Source organism: Pinus tabuliformis, chromosome 4_2, assembly GCF_031772625.1.
Source record: "Pinus tabuliformis cultivar Carrire ecotype Pingquan chromosome 4_2, CPIR1, whole genome shotgun sequence".
In the NCBI taxonomy this organism is placed as follows: Eukaryota; Viridiplantae; Streptophyta; class Pinopsida; order Pinales; family Pinaceae; genus Pinus; species Pinus tabuliformis.
In genome coordinates, this window is record NC_142304.1 from 1,074,268,059 (window position 1) to 1,074,288,521 (window position 20,463).

The 20,463-nt window shown below is 39.2% G+C and overlaps 1 protein-coding gene across 1 annotated transcript in view; it reads right to left on the reverse strand.

Moving 5' to 3' along the window:
* Positions 1-706: 706 nt before the first annotated feature.
* Positions 707-20,463, reverse strand: part of LOC149173365 (guanosine nucleotide diphosphate dissociation inhibitor 1-like) — a 61,675-nt gene continuing 41,918 nt past the window's right edge. The window contains exons 7-13 of the mRNA XM_089424576.1: positions 2,744-2,824; positions 2,578-2,640; positions 2,234-2,335; positions 2,024-2,148; positions 1,562-1,772; positions 1,382-1,456; positions 707-1,258 (exon numbers count right to left, since the gene is read on the reverse strand). Of these exons, the coding sequence (XP_089280702.1) occupies positions 1,208-1,258; positions 1,382-1,456; positions 1,562-1,772; positions 2,024-2,148; positions 2,234-2,335; positions 2,578-2,640; positions 2,744-2,824 (708 nt within the window). The 3' untranslated portion in view covers positions 707-1,207. The remainder of the gene's footprint in view (positions 1,259-1,381; positions 1,457-1,561; positions 1,773-2,023; positions 2,149-2,233; positions 2,336-2,577; positions 2,641-2,743; positions 2,825-20,463) is intronic.

Consider the following 20,463-nt stretch of genomic DNA (forward strand, 5'->3'; position numbering starts at 1 on the left):
TGATAAAAAACAATGGTATTTTGTGATTGGTAGGTCAAGAAGTTTTGTGCATTTGCATTTGAATGAATAAAGACCGTAGAGTCTCCTACCACAATGATAGAAGTTATATGACAATCTAACACAAAACTGGATCATTGCGTAAGTGCATAGTTCTCTACCTACCTGGTTATTAGTACATATTCCAACACCCCAACTGTAAGATAATTCCTCATGTCAGGGGATTTCGCCATGCACCTGACACCCCTCACCTAAAATATATTATCACTACCTAACAATTTATAATCATTTGTGTTGTAATAAGTAGTCATATAAGATCAATATTCTAAATTTATTATTTCGTAATTAACAATACTCATAAATTTTCTACAAGGACTTGACTTATCACCCATTATTTTGCACTTAACAGTAGTCATAAATTTTCAACTACTATTTTTATAAATGTTCATTGTACTCTATCCATCAACCTCATATATATTCATATAATCACCCATTATTTTGCACTTAACAGTACTCATAAATTTTCAACTACTATTTTTATAAATGTTCATTGTACTCTATCCATCAATCTCATATATATTACCCGATGCAATGAGTGCTAAGTGAACTATTCAAAAATCATGAGATATTAGTCACTTTACGACTACCTCTCATGGAAATGGTCATACTTTGAATGACTTACTTAACGCAGTTGAATCCCAAAAATGATATCTAATGAATAACTATTATTTAATATGGATATATGGGATTACTTTTAAGTATCCATGATGTTCTCGTACGTGAACCACCTGGTTCACTTCAAATACAAATTACCATCTGAATATTAGTGATTTTTATGATTAAAAACTAATATCCCGCACCATAAATCATAGCAGAGTTTCAAGCATGGATGAAAATATTACATGATTGCCACCACCCACAGTCAGAACCTCTACGTCTTGTTTTCCTATCAAACTGAACACTGAACAATTATTGCAGACAAATTCATACATATCAATGATATAAAAGCCAGTCATTTGAATGAACAGCTGAAAAAACAGTGTTCTATGTCTGGACCTGAACATTCCAGATATTAAAACACCAGGTAAAGGCGTGATTCCCAAATACATACAAACACTAAAACTTCTCCAAAACACCGTAGATCATATCAAAACAAGTACAGCCTTAGAGGAATGTGTAACCCAACTGAAGGTTGATATGCTACAGCCCATTATTCTTCAGCCGCACTTGCAGCACTTAGGTCAACACTTAGGTCCAAAACCTGCCAGAAACAACCAACAGTAAGGATTAGTGAGAGTAAACATGAAGAAAGAAATAGCTGTGGCTAGGGCAAACACAAATCTTTAAAATGGGCCGACCAATATGTAAGCAAATGCTTCCATACCTTTCCAGTTATGTTGGTGTACATGGCAAGAACATCCTGCACAGTTGTCTCAAAATGTGTTGTCGAATCATAGCTCTGAAGCAAACACACTTAGTATCAATTAAACTTCTATGCCCAAAACATTAGCAAATGCAATCTATGTAAATGCATTCATCGTCAGAAAGATAGAGAGCCTCTTACAGTGGATATGAAGCAATTGTCAAGAGAAGGCTCATTAACAGGAGCAAATCTATCATATGTATCAAAGAAAATCTCATCAACAGGTCCAAGAAGAGCTATTCCCGGTTGCAATTCTACCTCTGGTTGACCTGTTTCTGCCTCAGCTGAAACAAAAGCAATGTACTTCCCTTTGGGAGCAACATTATGTGAATAAGAACAACAAAATACATACCTGCATTGGAGACACAACATCACTTATTTATATAATAATAAAATGCTGGCATTTGCAATATCTGACTCACATTAATACATGACCACATATTTCCCATTCAGGGAATTTGCTAATAAAATATTATATTTGAACTCCCAACAAGGTTGCCAATGCAATGATTAGGAGACTAAACCCAATGAGATAAAAATGCCTGATAAAGTATACACTACTGTCAATTTCTGTTATCTAAGCTATCGTAACTGAAGACATACATGTCAGAGTTGCGTCCAAGTTGCTTCTGAGGCAGAATTATCTGTACTGATTGGGAGTCATTTGTGTTTATGATGGGGTGGCTCATTACACAAATTGCACGAGCAACCTTTCCAATTTTCTTGACCTGTTTCAGAGGTCAATTTCAGATTACAAGAATTCCATCATAGCCAAATGCATTTTTGCCTGAAAGTCACGTGTACCTATATTACCTTGTTAGGTAAATATGATGGATCACAAACTACTTTTTTGCATCTGGCTGTCTCCCCTTCGGATGTCACACCACACACCTTACCTTCTTCATCAAACTCAACCTGCATTCGTTTGTAGAACACCACATACATCATGTAACATAGGTTTGAAACCTCTAATTGTAGAATCTAAAAACATTTATACCAGATGCCTCAAAAACTTTCAGAAGAAAAGTTCGAACTGTTTAAAATATTTTCACAGCCCAGTCACATGGAAAACTCACGATGTCAGATACCAGGTGATAAATATTCAAACAGAATGGCTTGTCAGAAAACAACAATGTAACTATGCAAGATTCATATACCTTGCACTCCGGTTTGTTCAGCATGTATGTTCCTCCATAGACAGCACTAAGACGTGCAAATCCCTGTTAAAATCCATAAATAACATTGTATGAGTAATTATATCCATTTAAATGCACAGAACACCACCACACAAGTTTTATTTGACAATATAAAGTTAAATCAAACCTGAGGTAGTTCACCCAACCCATACAATGGGTATATGTATGGCGACCCTCCTTGAAAACGTGCAAGAGATTCTTCATATAGCTACAAGATAAAAAGTTCAATATTATTAGAATCTTCTAGAGATGCATGTCAAGCAAACACACACAGGACTCAAATTGCATTATCTTTTGCATACTAAAGCAAATAATTTCTCACAAAAATTATCACTGCAAGCCTCTATTCACAAGCCAAAAGGCATCACACCAAAACCATTAGCAAATTTAATAAGAGAACAGGGAGGATGCTATCACATCAACCTAAGGACTTGCACCCCAGAGCCAGTGTCCAGATCAGGAGGTACATTTTTGTTTTTGCAATTCAAATTCTGACAAAGTGCAAACAATAATAACAGTTTTCCTTGAAAATTTTGATGGACAAGAATGCATGAAGCATGGTTCAAAACATTGTAGTTGCATTTGTTAGTGTGAAGGCAATGAGCAACGCCCAGAGTACGTTAAAATAAACATTTAAAAGAAGTGAGACAAAGAAGGGAGAAAACGGGGAGAAGCATTAATAAGACCAATAATGATGAAGAGGTGGTAGGGCCGCAGACTCTAGTCAGAGACTGCTCAATATGGGATGGTTGTCTAGGGGAATTCAACCTTCTAACTGCATTTCATTTCATATTACCATTCATCTTTTAGAATCTTGACTCCATATCTAAAAATTAAAATACATAATCATCATCATGTATTCAACATAAACAAATCATCATCATCAATTCAGCATAAACATTGTCATCATATCATAACGACCGTATCCATTCCCGTATCATAGCGATCTGTATCCGTTTCAGTGCAACTTAGCTCTAAAACCTGTCTTGCTTCAGGACCAAATTTAGCCTCTTGTTGCAGGCCCAAGTCACTGATGTTTCAGACCACAGGGGCCGAATTGAAGAAGATGATCTGAGGTTGAAAAGGCCCGAGTTAAAGAGCTGTGAGCTCGCTAAGGAACACTGCTGAGAAACAAGTGATCAAGGAACTAAAGCGATAGCTATATTATGCTAGTACCTGAGTATGAAAAAAAGATAGATGACATGAAGAAGGCTAATCTGAAGCAGATTTATACAAAAGAAGAGGTCAGATTTGATTAAAGGAGTTGAGGTCCAATTTTGGAGCAGTTTTGAAGGCAGATCTGAAGATGACTTGATGAACGTTCAAAGCAGACCATACACAAGTTGGAGCTTGGGCCTCAGGGAGTTGTAGCCTCCTTCCCGTTGGTGCATGAAAACCCAAGGAAGTTGGTGCTCCTTGTCAGTTGCAGCAGACAAAATTCCAGGGGGTTGTAGCCTCTTTTGAGTTGGTGCTCATAAATTTTGCAGATTGTTATCTTCACTTGTATATGTAATTAATTATGGTTTTATCAATATATTCTCATCATTGAGTTTCCATGTATATTTGATGCACTCTTGTTGATGATTTCTTGCATACTAGTTTAATGATTGCTAATGAAGTAAAAAGTTCTATGGGTATCCAATATTGATTCACCCCGCCCCCCAGTATTGCTAATATTTCCAACACACTGCAACAGGTTACTAAGATGTATGTGGACGGAAGAATATCCATGTACTTTTCATAAATTTAGTAAAATGTATAGCTTCATACAGCCTGAACATGGCCTCCGTTACGCACTAAATACGGCCCGACTGAAGTCTGCACTGGCTGGAAAAGATCTGATGCTGTAACAGCCTCTCTTTCTGCATGTATCTACATTGATCTAAAGCCTCTAATTCGCTGAAACCATAGCCTGACGTGTTCTCTTCTTGCTGCCTCTGCCACCAAGTCTCTTGTGCATAATGAGTTCAGTCTGCACACTTTTCCCTCCTTGAAGTCGATCTGGGCCCACCATTTTCCATGAATGGTGGAGATTAAATCTGCACCTTAGCCCCACTTGGGGTCCCTCTGCCAAATTTTAGTGCACCAACTAAATATGGCAGAACCCTTCCTCCTCTAATTTCATTTAACACTCCCTCTTAGAGATGAAGGTATTCTGAACAACACACAGTTTGTCTCTGAAATAGACAAAGCTCCCTCTAGGCAAAGCCTTAGTCAATATGTATGTTGTTTTCTCTGCTATAGGAATGTATTGAAGTCTGATTTTGGCCCTCTCAACACAGTCCCCGATATGATGATACCTTATCTTGATGTTCTTGGATGAGTCATGAAATATTGGATTATCAGAGAGCTTGATGCATCTCTGATTATCACAATGAATGACTGTAGGCTCCAACCTCTGACTGAAAATCCCAACAAGTAGCTTCCTCAATCAGATGGCCTCACAAGCTGCCAAGCTGGCAGACATGTATTTAGACTCTGCTGTGCTCGGTGCCACTGATCTCTTCCTATTGAACCAAGAAACGGTTGTTGACCCAACACTAAAGGCACAACCGAAAGTACTCTTCCTATCTGTGAAACCTCCTTCACAATCTACTTTTGTTAAGCCTTCCAGCTACACTCCATCAACCTGTCTGTACATTAACCCATGATCCACTGTGCCCCTAAGGTATCTAACAATATGTTTAGCAGCAACCCAGTGTACTCTAGTAGGTTCTACCATGAACTGACTTAACTGGTTTACTACATCACAAATGTTAGGTCGTGTGTTCACCAGATATATCAACGACCCGATAAACTGCCTGTAGAGTGGCATCCACTCGCTCTGCTCTGCTAGCATCTATCTTCCTCCAGTTTGTCACTAGAGGCATGGCCATTGGCCTGCAATATTGCGTGTGAAACCTCTTGAGAATCCAACGCATATTTGCCATGTCCCAAGAAAATTTGTCCATCTCCCTACTGAACCTCCAACCCAAGGAAATAGTGCATAAGCCCTATATCCTTCATGTCAAACTCTACTGCAAGATCCTTCTTACAATCACTGATGACCTTCTTGTCCCCAAGTATGAGGTCATCTACATACAACACAAGAATGAGAGGCTGCCCCCCAACCGTAATGCAGTACAAGTTAGGATCAGCTTCACTCTTAGTAAAGCCCAGTCCCAGAAGATCGTTGTCAATACGTGAATACCACACTCACGGGGCCTACTTGAGCCCATAAAGAGCTTTCTTGAGCCCGCACACATGCGTCTCCCTATTGTGTGCCTCAAACCCCTCTGGCTACTCTATGTAAATCTCTTCCCCAACAACTCGATTGACGAAGGCAATCATCACATCCATCTAGTGGATCTTCCACCCCATCTGAGATGCAAATGCTATAATGGTCTTGATGGATGAGTAACGGGCCACAGGTGCATAAATTTTCATCATAATCAATGCCATCCACCTGAGGGAATCCTTTGGCTACAAATCTAGCCTTGTACTTCTCCATGCTCTTGTCAACTGCCTGCTCAATCTTGTAGACCCACCTGGACCCAATCACAGATTTGCCCTTTGGTCTAGGCATGATCTCACAAACATTGTTCTACATGATGGAAGAGTACACTTCCACCATTGCACCACGCCAAACCTGCTGAGAGACTGCCCCTTGGTAGCTAGAAGGTTCTATGTCTATTGCCTAAGTCATAAAGCCATAAAGCATGAATATCTCTGAGATTGTTTGCTCTGCCTGAATGTAGAGTTGGGTGCCCTACCTTGTCCTAAGCCTCCTGAATCAACTGATCAACCCATCTTGAATTTCTCCAGGTTGTGCTCGGTGTTACTGTTAGAGTGAGCACTACTCGCTCTTTTCTCTCTCTTCATATGCAACTTCCCCATCTAATCGTTGCTACTCAACAACTAATTGTGATATGTCCTGAGAAGCTGGGTGAGCCTTTTGCTTATAGGAGCTAACAGCTCCTCCACCTGTGTTGAAATCTACTCACGCTTTAAGGACTTCATAAGAGCCCTTTCCTCCTCAAACTTGACATCACACCTGATAATTGTCTTCCTTTGTGCTAGTACATACACCATGTAAGCCTTGGATGTCTCATTGTAGCCCATGAAAATCCTTGTTTTCTATTGTAGGCTCCAGCTCTCTAAGGGCACATACAACACTACCAAAGATACTGGAGTGTGAGATAGTTTCTTGCTAGTGAAAGCCTCCTCTAGTGTAACTCATCCAAGCACCTTATGTGGACTCTTATTTTGCAAATAAACTGCAGTGTTGCATGCCTTTGCCCAAGGGAATAAAGGCGGTCCCTAATCATGCAATATGGCTATGGCCGCTCCAATAATGCTCTTGTTTTGCACTTCCCCACCCCATTCTGCTAAGGGTTATATGGTGTGGTGAGCTCTCTCTTGATGCCCTCCTTGGCACAGAAATCCTTTAAGGCATTGGAGATGCAATCTCTATTATCTGATCTCAACGCTTTGACCTTCTTTCCTATCTAGTTCTCCACCAATGCTTTGAACTCTTGGAGCTTCGAGAACACCTTGTCTTTCTTCTTCATGAAGAAGATCCATGTCTTCCTCGAATTGTCATCAATGAAGGTGAAATAATACCTATATCCCATGAGGGATGGAAAAGAGAATGGACCACATACGTCCGAATGAACCAAGTCCAAGATGCTCTTGGCTTAGTTTTCACTGAAGAAGAAGGATGCCTTGGCATACTTGCCAATTGTGCAGCCCTTGCACATGTCATGTTGGTATGTGTTGCATTGTGGAACCCTATCTCCTTAAGGATTTTTCAGCGTTCCATGGTGTAAATGGCCCATGCACCTATGCCATAGCTCCCCAAGGTCTCGGCCCTACTCATGGCCCTCCTTACTGCTACTCAAGGCCACGATTGTCTTAAATTGTAGCCTATAAAGGCTCTTCACCCTCACATTAATCTGTATCATAGCTCTAGAGTTTACAGGCTTGAGGTAGGCCTTCCCTCTACTAAAAATGAACTCATAACCCTTGTACTCTAAGGTTGAAACAAAAACAAGGTTCTTTTTAAGCCCTACAACATAGGGGACATCTTTGAGATGAAGAGGGTTCCCAAATTCCCTCTCAAATCTGACAGTACCCACTCCCTTGGTCAAGTTTTGCCAATATATCCTAGTTGAATGTGAAACTGCATGTCCCTTTTTGTCAACTAGCTAAAATATTCCTTATTCCCAGTCATATGGCTGGATGCTCCACTGTCAATGTACCATACGCTGCTGGTGTTGAAATTATGATGCTCTATACTAAGAAAACTACTTATTCCAAAAACTTATTTTTGTTGCAATATTAGTTAAGCAATTGTAGATAGAACATACACCAAATGCACAATAGAAGATAGCCAGGAACAAAATGAGACACAGAGAATTTAGGTCCAATGATTGGGGAAAAACCCACAAGGGGAAAACTCAACCAGATTCTTCTTCTATTAGATATCAATTTTTCAGCAGAGATACAAAGTACACTAAGAGATCAAGAGAATGAGTAAGTTCACCCAAATCTAAACAAGTTGTAGCATGATGATCATTGGTAGCAGCGATAGATGCAAACACTAAAGCAACTTTCCCTACTTCTGAATCAACACTAAAGCACTGCATCAACCTTGGTTCACCAAGTTTTGCTCTTACTCTCTAAATCTCTTACGCACAATCTTCTTCAAGTCTCTCCAACTCTCTCTCACAAGTTTGAATTCTTCTTTCGCAATACCCTAGTAGTGGTTAGGGGAGAAGACATGAGACACATATACAGGAGGAGCAACGAATTATTGTCATAAAGGAGGAGAATTATGCATGCCTTGAGGAAGAGTAACATATGCCATTTAGGGGAGTGCAACTCATGCCATTAAGGAGAGGAATGCATGCCTTAGTAACTTATGCCATTAAGGAATGGTACGCATGCCTTAGTTAAGGAGAGTGTAACATATGCATTAAAAAGAGCGTAAGAGGAATCTTTTATGACATGCCTTTAATGAGTGTAAGAGTAATATGCTATGTATTTTAATGTGTGTAAGAGAGAGTGTAACGTATCATTAAGAGAGAAAGAGAGTTACATAGTGCCAAGTGAGTCATCAAGGAGAGAGGTGCGAAGTGATAGAGGTGATGAAGGTAAGGTGACTTGTAATTCCTTTTAATAATAATAGCATAGTATCATAAAGGATAATACTAATATTAATATTAATAATATTGATGATTAAGTCGAGATTGAACTATAGATTGATTAATGATAAGTTAAGCTATTTTCCTTCAACTATACATTATTACCAATCAATTGATGCAAGGTGAATTACTATTTTTGGAAAGTCATACTTGAGATGCTAGACATGACTTTCTACTTTTAGAAACTCACACCAAAATTGCCAAAAATGAGATTTTATTTAAGGAAATTCATCTCCGAGCTGCTAATTTTCAACAACTCGCTACAAAGCTACCCATGCAAGCTATGAGGAGGAACTCCCTGTCAAACTTGGAATTGAAATCGTCCACTTCTGCCAAGACTGCCACTTGGTCCTTCTTGGACCCCTTCTTCCTCTGTGGACACTTGGTGGCGTAGTGTCCAAAGTGATGGCACTAGAAGCACTTTATCTTGGACAGATCCTTCTTCTCTTTCTTTCCTTTGGAGTTGGACTCGGACCTTCTTGCACTCTTCTTGCATTTGGCCTTGCCCCCTTTGTCAGCTAGGGAAAAGTTCTCCTCTATCTCATGCTTCACATGAGCTCCAAATCTGGCCTACCTCCAAATCTCCTCCTAAACACAGTCGCTCCCAGTCTGGAAGCTTCGCTCTACCACTCACTGCATCCTGGAAGTTATCCCATGACTTTTGAAGCCCTAACAGTGCAACGCTCACTAAATTTGCTTCTGGTACTCTCCCCCACACTCACCAACTCGTGCTTCACCTGAGCGAATCTGGTGAGATAGGAAACTATGGGCTCAGACTTGCCCGTTCGAATGTTTCTCAGCTTTTCCTTGAACATGAGTTTTTTGGCTTCGCTTGTGCCCTGGTAAAGGTTTATGATCGTTGTCCACATTTCCTTAGCAATCTTCTTACGAGAAAGATATGGGACTATGTGGACTTTGGTTCCCTCAAGAATGAGCCTTCTCGCTCTAGCATCATTCTTATTGTGCTAAGCCAGTTTTTGGGGGTCATATGGTGTAGCTGGCGGGTTCTCCACAAATTTCTTCACCCTGCTCCTCAAGCATCGCAGTAATTCTCTCCTTCCATAAGCAAAGATTTGTTGATCCCTCCAAATTGCGCTCTAGCCTCAAACCCTAATACAACATCTTGCTAGTCGAATTTTCCCAAAAACCCTAGCACACTTGTTTATTGCCGAAAGTTCCACTCTGTGGGTTAAACCCCTTGGCCGCAATGCTAGAAACCCTAATATTGTTGATATTTCCAAGGCACTGCAACAAGTTACTAAGATGTATGTGGACAAAAGAATATCCATGTGGTTTTCATAAATTTAGTCATAAACCGAGAATTAGGTCATGCATAGTAAACAAAAAATTTCAGCCCCAAAACACAATTCTTGTTAGTCCTTCAACAAGAATCTAGGGCTCCCATACCAAGGCAAATGACCCTTTACAATACTCAATAAAATGTCAAATCACAAGGGAAAACTTACACATGAAAAACCTTGTTTTGACCCACATAAAATTAACGGCTTAAGGGGAACTTGTAACTCAGCCCCATAGAAATTATGGCTCCCCAAAAACTCAAATTTTGAACTGGAATTGGCCCCAAAACAAATTTAGCCTCGTTGGAGTGCTCTCTGCCCTCTCTCATTGCTCACAACCTCTCTGGCAATCATATGGCTTGTGTACTTGTCCAATCGGCCCAAGGAAATAACCTGGCCACCACCACAAACTAGGCCCTAAGCTCAGTCCCCCTCTTCCTGCTTAGCATCCCTTGAATTTCTTTCAAAATCTCCTCCAACAATTGCTCCTCAATCTTCTTCAATCAACTAGAGCCTTTCACCCTCCACAGGCCCAACTTAGCCCAACTCAACTCCAAAAGATGCTCTCTTGCCATCCACCTTCCACAGTCCCTCTCAGCCCTCAAAGATCTAAGACCTACTCAGCCTTCTCATCCACAAGTTGCTCTCATGTTGACCACCTTCCACAAACCCTCTCAACCTTCCAAGGGTCTCAGGCCTACTCATCCTTCTCCTCTTGTGAAATTCTCTCTCACTGACCACATGAATGAATCACTCACCCTTGTACTTATACTTTTCCAAAAGGTGTACTTATACTTGTTGAATTTTCTACAATAAAGTATAGTAGAATTGATCTTCTAATCTGATAATTACTTTCCAATGATTTCCAATCAAATTATCTTATATCATTAAGCAATTATACATTGAAAATTTCAACAATAATGCAATAGTAAATATAGGATCATAAAGAGACAGCCAAGCACTAAGAGACAACAAATTTACCCTGGGAAAAACCCAGCAAACTTTTCTTCCAAGGAGAAATTTGTTCTTTAGCAATAATTACAATATTCCAAAATATTATAGGGATCCATGCCAAAAATCAGATCAAGGAAACCACTCAAACCTGGTCAAATACCAGCTAGTAATGGCTGGTCAAACCTTTGAAAATTACCAAAAGTCAACGCTGGTAAACAGTCTGAATTTCGGCCTGAGGTCAAATTCAGACCTGTGGTCAAAGGCCTTAGTGATTCTCAGGGCACGATACAGGTCCGCTACAACAAGAAAAGATGCAACTATGTCAAACTAACGGATAGAGAATCATTGAGTTTTAGGTCACAGAGAGAAGAGCATAGACCATTTGTTGTAGGTGGAAGGCAAGGCCTTTAGGTGTACAACAAAATGGATTCAAATTTATCAACAATAAACCAGGTAGAGATTGAAGCACCAGCTCCTCTGGTTTCTGTCGCAGGCCGAAAGTCTTCTTACAGAGAACCTTTTTCACTCAGAACTACAATATAGCTAAGGCTTGAGTTCAGTGAAGAATTAAATTGGGAAGCATGTACAAGGAAGAGATTACAAGGCAGGAGGAAGGTGACTTTCTTACTTCAAAACCAATTCAGCACAGTGGAGATTTTGCACTGGAGCTTAATATGCTTCCTCTTCCAAACATTCACAACATCACTATTGCGATAAAAATGTGAGATATAAGGGTCGAGCATAACTATAAACAGATGGAATAAAACAGAAACAGCTCTGAAACGTATGATACAAGTGTTCCTCAGAATAAAGGCATCTACTGAATATGAGACATTCCTAGAAGAATCAAGATTATACCCTATAGAATTTAAGGCACTAAAGACAATATTATACTGACAAAGAGTGGTAGGATTGGGCATTAAGAAGATACCCAGCAGGATCAGGCAGGAGGCCTTTAAAGAGGAAAAATCACATGTGAATTTCAATCTAAAAAGTGATTGTACAGTTGGAATATAATGGAAGAAATTTAACCTAAGTATAAGTAGCAGCTGAAAATTTAATTACAAGCATGCCACATGAACGATGAATGGAAAAGAAAAATCAAGAGAGAGTAGCAATGTTAAATACACAACCTACCAAAGAGCTCAAAAATGCCTGAAATTAAACATTCCATGGAGAAGCAGGTATTGTCACAAATCAGAACTAGTTCACATAGGCTACAATGTGAAATAGGACCTTGGACAGAACAAATGAAGAACGGGTGAGCAGATTATCCCAGGTATGTGGAAAGAGGACATGGGAAATTGTTTGACATATAATCCTTTAGGGTTGTGTGTAAATAAATTATAAATAGCTGAAATATGAAGTCACTCCTTGTGGGAGGATAGAAAGAGTCACCCCGACCTTGGAAGATGAAACCAAAGGTCGTTTCCAATGTTATACACAGCAATCCACATTGATGGAAAATGATTAAGTTTGGGAGTTACTTTACCTAGCCTGACATGGTATGAGAACCAAATTTAGGCATTATGTCCACTCTTTATAACTCCTTTCACTGTTGATTCCCTACCATCCCCATTTGTCAAGTCGCAGACCTGCGCCAAGATGTTTCATTTGCCTCTTCAGCCATTGCAAACTGAGTCAAGTCTCTGCCATTCTCCACGCAGAGCTCTAGGTCCCACATATGTTTCACTGTCCTCCCTTCCTGGTATGAACCCTAATGCTCCTATTCATCCCTGCATCTGTATATTGCCAATAAGCTTGTCCCTCATTCATAGGTGTCATCAACGGAAATCCATCAATTATTCTCCGCTCTTTCTAGGCAAATTGATTTTGCTCGTCTATGGAAGCGAATGCTATCCCTCTTGATCTGACGAGTTTCTCATGAATTTAGTCATGATAATCAGCAAAGAGGCTTTAGCCTTCGTCTGGTCCAATAAGTCGAATATTGTGGTGAAAGAACCGCAATCAGTTCAGTGTTAAACTCCTCATAGAACATGAGCAAGATAGCTTTGAAGATATTGTCCATGTTTTCTGAGATCTGACAGGAGCACGTTGATCTATAAGATTTTGTCACTTGACATGGGGGAGGCCTATCCCTGACTCTAATCCTAGCTCTGAGAATGATTCACTGTTATGGCCCATGCCAAATTAATTCACAGTAATGTTTCAATTTAGTGAAAAGGAGCAAGCCTTGGCATGAATTTGTTTTATATATTGTTTCCAGTTTTACATAACTGAATGGTGGTAAATTCAAACTAGTGTCACACTATAGAAAGCACATATCCACAGCTTTTACTGTTAACATAAATCTATTACAGACCGGTATAAAATGAGCAAATATAGTACAATGTCAAGGCAACGATAGGAAGTGTGAGATGCCTGCAGGCACATAAAATAACTAGGCATCGACACAAATTCCAAAATGATACCTGCCTCCTATGATATAACTCGAAAATGAAGATTCTCCCCTGCTCATATTTTATTTGAAAGATTCCTATCCATCAGAGAAACTATCTTTGCAGGTATGTAATAAGACGATTGATGCTTCGTAATCAATCATGCATCATGGAAAGAAATTGGCCTTTATATAAAATGGTTCTCTTTTAAGGTTTCCTTTTCTTACTATCAGGAATGAGAGAAAGCTTTCCTCTTAAACATTTGAAGAAACAGAGATTATTACAATTGCAGCGTTTTTAGCTAATCTGGTTCTTAGCCTCAACTCAAAGCTTTGTTAAAGATGCATTCTCTCATCTCTATTGTCGGCCTTGTAATCACTAGCAAGGAGAACTATCGAGAGTGGTCTAGAGAGATCAGACATACATTTTTAATGATTTAAGGCATCTATAAAGGAAATAAAAACAACGCACCTACCAAGCCCACATCAGATAAAGAGCTAGCCATTTGGGAGAACAAAGACAATAAAGCTAGTGGCATGATTGCTGCTTTTGTAAGTGAAGAGGTTAGTCATTATATAGTTTCAATTAAAAATTCTTATGGTGCATTGAAGAAATTGAAAGATATAAATGGCTCACACTCAGAATTGAAGATTGTTCAATTGATAGTCAAACACTTCAACCTTGAGTTGAAAGACGATGACCACCTAGCTCTAGCCTCTGAAATTAAGATGGACATTCCTCTCACAGTACTCATCAAGGCCCTCTACCCTAAAGAGTCTCATTATCTTGAATCCCTACAAGCTAGTGAGCAACACAAGTCCATTACTTTTGACTCTCTAGTGGACAAGTTTACCGAATGAGAGAACGATTTCAGCAAGAAGAAGAGAGCAACTCAGTCCCCTAAAGCAGTGTACCTTGCTCAAAATACAAAGAATTGTCACATGATTCTCCTAAAGGCAATGGCAACAAAGGAGGACATGGAAAAACGAATTTCAGAAAGATAAACACCATCAAGGAGGACGGCCTAAGCTTCATTGCATTCCCTGCAACAAATATGGACATGATGCATCAACATGCAGAATACCCTGGGAGGGATCCACCTAAAGGTAAAGCACCTAAATTTGTTCATATTATTGTCCATTGCAATATGCAGCTAAAGATCTTATTCACACTTTATTTGCTTCTTGGAGATATGCATGGCTGGTTGATATAGGTGCAACATGCCACATGACCTTCCAAAGAGATTTCTCTGAAGACTTCAATGACAATGTAGATGGAACAATATATTTTGTAGACAAATCATGTCTCAAGCCCTTGGGAATTGACACCATCAGGCTTAAACTACATGGATTTCCTGATTTTTCTCTGCATGATGTGCTCTACTTGCCAAAGCTGCAAAGAAATATATTGTTCCTTGTTCGCATTCACCAGCAAGGCCACTCTATTCATATATTTGATGGCAAAGTAGAAATAAGGAAAGCATTTGACAACATGGTGGCCATGGCTGGAGTGGAGGATGACAGATTGATGAAGTTGAAAGAGACATTGACTCATACACAAAATTTTGCATACCTCTCTCATCATGATGTAGGCACGTTGTCATCTAGTCTTCTATGGTATGCTAGATTTGGACATGTTAATTGTGATAGCCTTCGTGTATTGAAAAAGATGTTGAAGCTCTTGGTAGCTTTGAAAGGTCTTCTACATCAGATTGGTGTCTTAGCATGTAGGAGATGGTTGATTGTCTCTTTGAGTGCTTGCTTGGTGGAGTAAGTGATTTAGCCTTTTTCCTATGTCTTAGGAAAACTACAATAATTAAATTCAATTAATTATTGTGCGCTATTAAGCCAAAGTACTAATTGTTTAAGTGACATAGATATGATCTCAACCGTTGATCTCAAATGAGGCAAGAACTAATCCCGACAATCAATCACTTAGGAGATTAGCATTAGGGATTTGGCTTATGAAGTTATAAAATACAAGTAAGGGAGAGGTGAAGGCACACAAGTTGAGATAACGATTCTCTCTAGAGCGAGAGGCTCAACTAGACTAAATAGAAGGGTGAAAGAGTGCAGGGAAATTTTGGGGGTATTTCCAAGAGTCCAAGTTGAAGAAATTGAGAGGACAAGTTGCTAAAGTGTAGAGGTCGAGTTGTGGAGAGGCTGGATTATCCAATGGGCCGATTTTTCTTTAAGTGCGGAGAGGTCGTACGAGGAGGAAAGGAGAGGGCCAATTTGTTGGTGGTGGAGACCAAGTTTTTCCAAGGCCAAATTCTTTAGGAGGTCGATTTTCTGGTGGGCCGAATTCTTTGGGCCAAGTATTTTCCAAAAGGGGTCAAGTAACACGTTCCAACAATGCATTTTTCTATGTATTTTTCTCTGTGGGTCTAGACCCATATTTTCCCAAGGATTTTAATGAAGGAAAATTGTTATGGGTGTATACTTACTGTTGTGATGTGATTGATCTCTCTGATTTTATTTTTCCACTACAAAAATTTTATTTCAGAAGTTAAATACCAATGATTTTATTTCAAAATAATTCATAATTTTATTTAATAAATTTTTGGAAATAAAATTTGTTGAGGTATAAAAAAATCTGGATTGGTATTGGAAATTTAACATGGTATGAAAGCTATAGAAACTCTAAGGGAGAGATCCAAGATCACAAGGGTTTTACAGCGGCAAGTTATTCTTTGTACTGCAATAGAGTTTTTATTTTTTGCAGCTAGGGTTTTATAGCCAAGGTCAATTTGTGAAATGGCATCAATGAGCTTGAAATATGAAGATACCTTGTATGGGGGACTAATTTTAGCCCATATAAATAGTTGATTACTATTGTTCTAAAAATGAATGGTTTGCGAGATTTGACAAAAACCCAGAGATTTGGGTTCCTTCTAACCCTTTCCAAGCAACTGAGCACAATCTAAAGGATGTGAAAGTGAAGGATATTATCTTGGATGGTGTGAGGAATCATATAATTCTTAATCAGTCTTTATCAATGTAAATATGAGAATAGATAATGGTGTTGCGGGAAAAGTTGAACAGTATCCGGATGAGTAGATCAGAGGTTGTGATCTCATATCTCACCACGATCCAATAGGCTCGTGATGAGCTAACAATTGTGGGAGAACTAGTCAATGATCTGGAGCTAGTGAAGGTAACTCAAAAGGGTTAGGTTGATCAATGGACCACCTTTATGGAGGGGATCCTTGGTAGACAACAACTTCTTGATTACAAACATTTGTGGGATTACTTCATCCAGAAAGAAATCTAGGAGAATTCGATAACTACTGGACAATATAAGAGAGGTGGTGGGGATGAGAAACTTGTTCTTGTTGTGCAAAAGAAGGACAAGGGGAACACATCTACTGCAGCCACAACACAAATGGATGAGTTGACTAAGAAGTTCAAAAAAACATTTGCAGCGATGTCATGGCTTTCTAACACCGTTACCAGAGGGGCGTGGTTTGTGGACAATGGAGCATCTCACCACATGACAAGATCTCAAGACATTTTTACTAACATGGACAAAAAGCCTAGAGACCTACATGTGGAGCTTGGAAACAACACCAACTATGTGTAGAGAGCATTGGCAACATTGAGTTTCAGATGGACTCGTGGGATATCATAGAGATGAATCAAGGGATGTTTGTAACAGGGTTGGAAAAGAATCCTATCAATTTCAACCATGGAGCGCTGAGGAGTAGAGGTCAACTTCATGAGAGGTGAAGTAGTTATTGGGCCAAAAGAAGTTGACCCCAATAAGAGGTGAGTAACTGAGAACAAGGAGAACCTATATCTATTGAGAGGAAAGTCAGTGAAGGCTCTTGTACATGAGAGTGATAGCCAGAGTGAGCTTTCGCATAGGAGGGTGGTGTTGAAGGAAATGTAACTAGGTTCGATCTTCATAAATGTAATTTTGATATTTGTATTTATTCAAGAAAAGAGAAATTATTTTTATATTATTTGTCAATGAGTTTCTTGCTCATTGAAAATAGGTCAAGCACATTTTAAAAGTGCTTCTAGAAAGTCAAAGTCAAAGTCAAAATGTAATTATGATGAGACCCTTTGAGGGCATGCTACATCATATATGTCAACATACAAGATCATGGGAACACCTCCAAGCATAGTCAAATCCTCTCCTAGCCACAACGAAGTCTCCAAGTAGAAAAACGATAAATAAAAGATGAATTATCAAGTCGGCCTAAAGAGGAGGGACAAACCTCTATTTTTAGAGGTTGTCCACTCCTCATTTGATATCACTTTACTCTGAAATCAACAAGCAAGAAAGAGGACGAAGAAGGATGAAGAAAAGCCAAGGAAAAGGGTTATAAGGGCAGCGTGATAAGGAGACAAAACAGTGAGGGTAAGAAGACAGTTTCTAGAGCAACTACAGCCACACGTGTGAGGTTAAGGAGGGTCTGCCTACGGCCATAGAAGCAAAAAATTAAAGGTCATCCTATCTCACTGTTTTGGGTGCAAACAAGGTCTACAAGGCCTCTCTCTACAAGCAAAGGAAAAGCCCTCATAAACGAAGGAAGAAGGACCAAGTTTAAAGGATTGTTTTCTAGGGTAGAAAACAGTCACACCTGCAAGAATCAGATGTCTTTATATAGTCTTAACAGCCCTACATCCAAGTTAGTTGATTGGTGGAAAGAATAAATAAACCATCATAAAGAAGAAAGGTCTCATCAATAGTGTCTTCGCTAAAGCAAGTTCAACAAGGTTGCTAACAAGTTGAAAGAAGAACGAAGTGTCGGAAGGAGGACGAAGCGTTGAGGTCCATGTGCCGGAACCCTTTAGTGAATTTCTCTTATTTAAGCTTTTTATGTGGCAGAGAGCCAACTTTGTGTTCTTGTTATTTTGTTTTCGTAGCAGTTTGATGAAGTACACACATATGCACTAATAAGAAGAAGAAGAAGCATAAGCTAACAAGAAAAGTAAAAAGAATCCACAAATTGTTATCAAGTAAAGAAGAATCACACTACACTACTTTGCCCTAGTTTCTTCAACATGGTATCAGAGAGTAGGTGACACATCAAGGATAAGGCAACTCAAGAACACTCATCAAGGGGAAGCATCTACAAATTTGAAGCATCAAGCCTAGATGTCTCAATAACTTCAAGGACAAGAAGGGTCTACAATCCACCATTCATCAAGAAGGTTTACAGAGCTAGAAGAAGAGCCTTGCATAAAGGCACCTACAAAGAAGAGCAAGTTGAAGCAGGACCTACATCAAGCTACAAGTCTTCAAGCAAACCTCATCACCAAACAAGTCTACTTGGAGAAGGCAACTTGAAGAACATCAAGATCCAGGGAAGACAAGCCATCAAGCCTTCAAGGAGGAAGCAAATACATTACATCTCAAAATCTATCAAGTACATGTCCCCTTCTGAATATATTTCAATGTCTTTTTGCAAGGAAAGCAATAAATTGGTAGGTACCAAAAACTTTCTTGCATGGAAGAAGAGGATTGATCGACTGCTCAAGGAGAATGAACTCCTAGAGCATGTCAAAGGGAATATCACTATCCCTGCTAAGGAACAGAGTCAAGACTTAGCCAAGTACAATAAGGATGAGACAAGAGCTCAAAGGATTCTGATAGAATCAATCAATGACTCTCTCATTCCTTATGTCTCCAAGTTTGAGCCATCTAAAGAAATTTATGATAAGTTAGTAGAGCTATTCTCGATATCCACAACCGGAGCAGTAATATCTCTGAGGAATGAATTATATAAGATGAAGATAACAAAGGAAAGAATAGCTCCCTACTTCATGAAAATATCTCAAATGAGAGATCAACTTCAAGAGCTTGGGGAAGTCATGTCTGACAAAGAGATGATCACTGTAGTACTCAATGCTCTACCTGAGGAGTGGAGAAACTTCACATCTAGCATATATGCCAAGAAGAAAGCAACCACTTTCAGTGAAATGTGGTCTCTATGTAGAACAGAGGAAACCAAACTGCCACTACCAAGCATTTGTTACCATGGCCAAAAGAAAGGGTAAATTTGGCAAGTTTGGTCCACAAAGAACAAGCAACAAAGACATGTCCAAGATCCAATGTTTTGGATGCCAAGAATATGGACACTACAAAAGGAATTGTCCTAAGCTTAAAAAGGACAACAACAAAAGGAAGAGGGAAGAAGCTCACATAACTCAAGAGATGAAAGAAGAAGGAAAGAAGCAAAAGAAGAAAGATCCTCCAGATCTCTACTATCACTAAGTCAAGCTCTTTACTTCTAGACTTCTTTCAAAGTTTTGAGTAGGATAGGAGCATGTCGGAATAAATTAAAATTGCATGGCTAGAAACATCCTCTAGAATCTAGTAGCATGATGTACATAGAGTTCTAGATACTCATGAAGATGTAGCATTTAATAATGAGAATAAAAATGCATGGGTAGAAATATCTTCTAGAATATAGGAGCATGGTCGACATAGCTCAAGATATTCATATAGAAGAAAACATACCTAGTATAGGACCTCATACATGATTGATCATGATAAGAATCTTAGAAGACCTACATCATCAAAAGGAAGAAAACATTTGCAAGGCCAGGATCTTTAAGATCCTACGATGGAATCTTCAAGAGAAGGTTCATGAAACAATGCAGATGTCTAATTAGGAATCCCATTCATGGAATTCAAGAAAAGAATGATATGCAGGCAAGCTAAGATGAAGCAAGAAGGGCCACACCAAAGGATGATCAAAGGAGAAACAAGATGAGGTATGTATGCATCAAAGTTTAAGTCATGTTATCATTTGTATATTATTAAGTCATGGGTATAGTTCTATAACATGATCACGCATGAAAGAAACTCTTTCACCAAGGACATGCTCGAAGGCATGCACTACAATGCAATGAAGGTCAACAAAAAAATATGCTCACATAAGGAGCATAAGATTGCTGATTAAGAAGCAAGAAGAAATGTTGACAAGTCTAGAAGGCAAGCAATGAAGGAATGCTCTCACAAGAAGCATTAGATGGTTGACCTATCTATCTGAGAAGA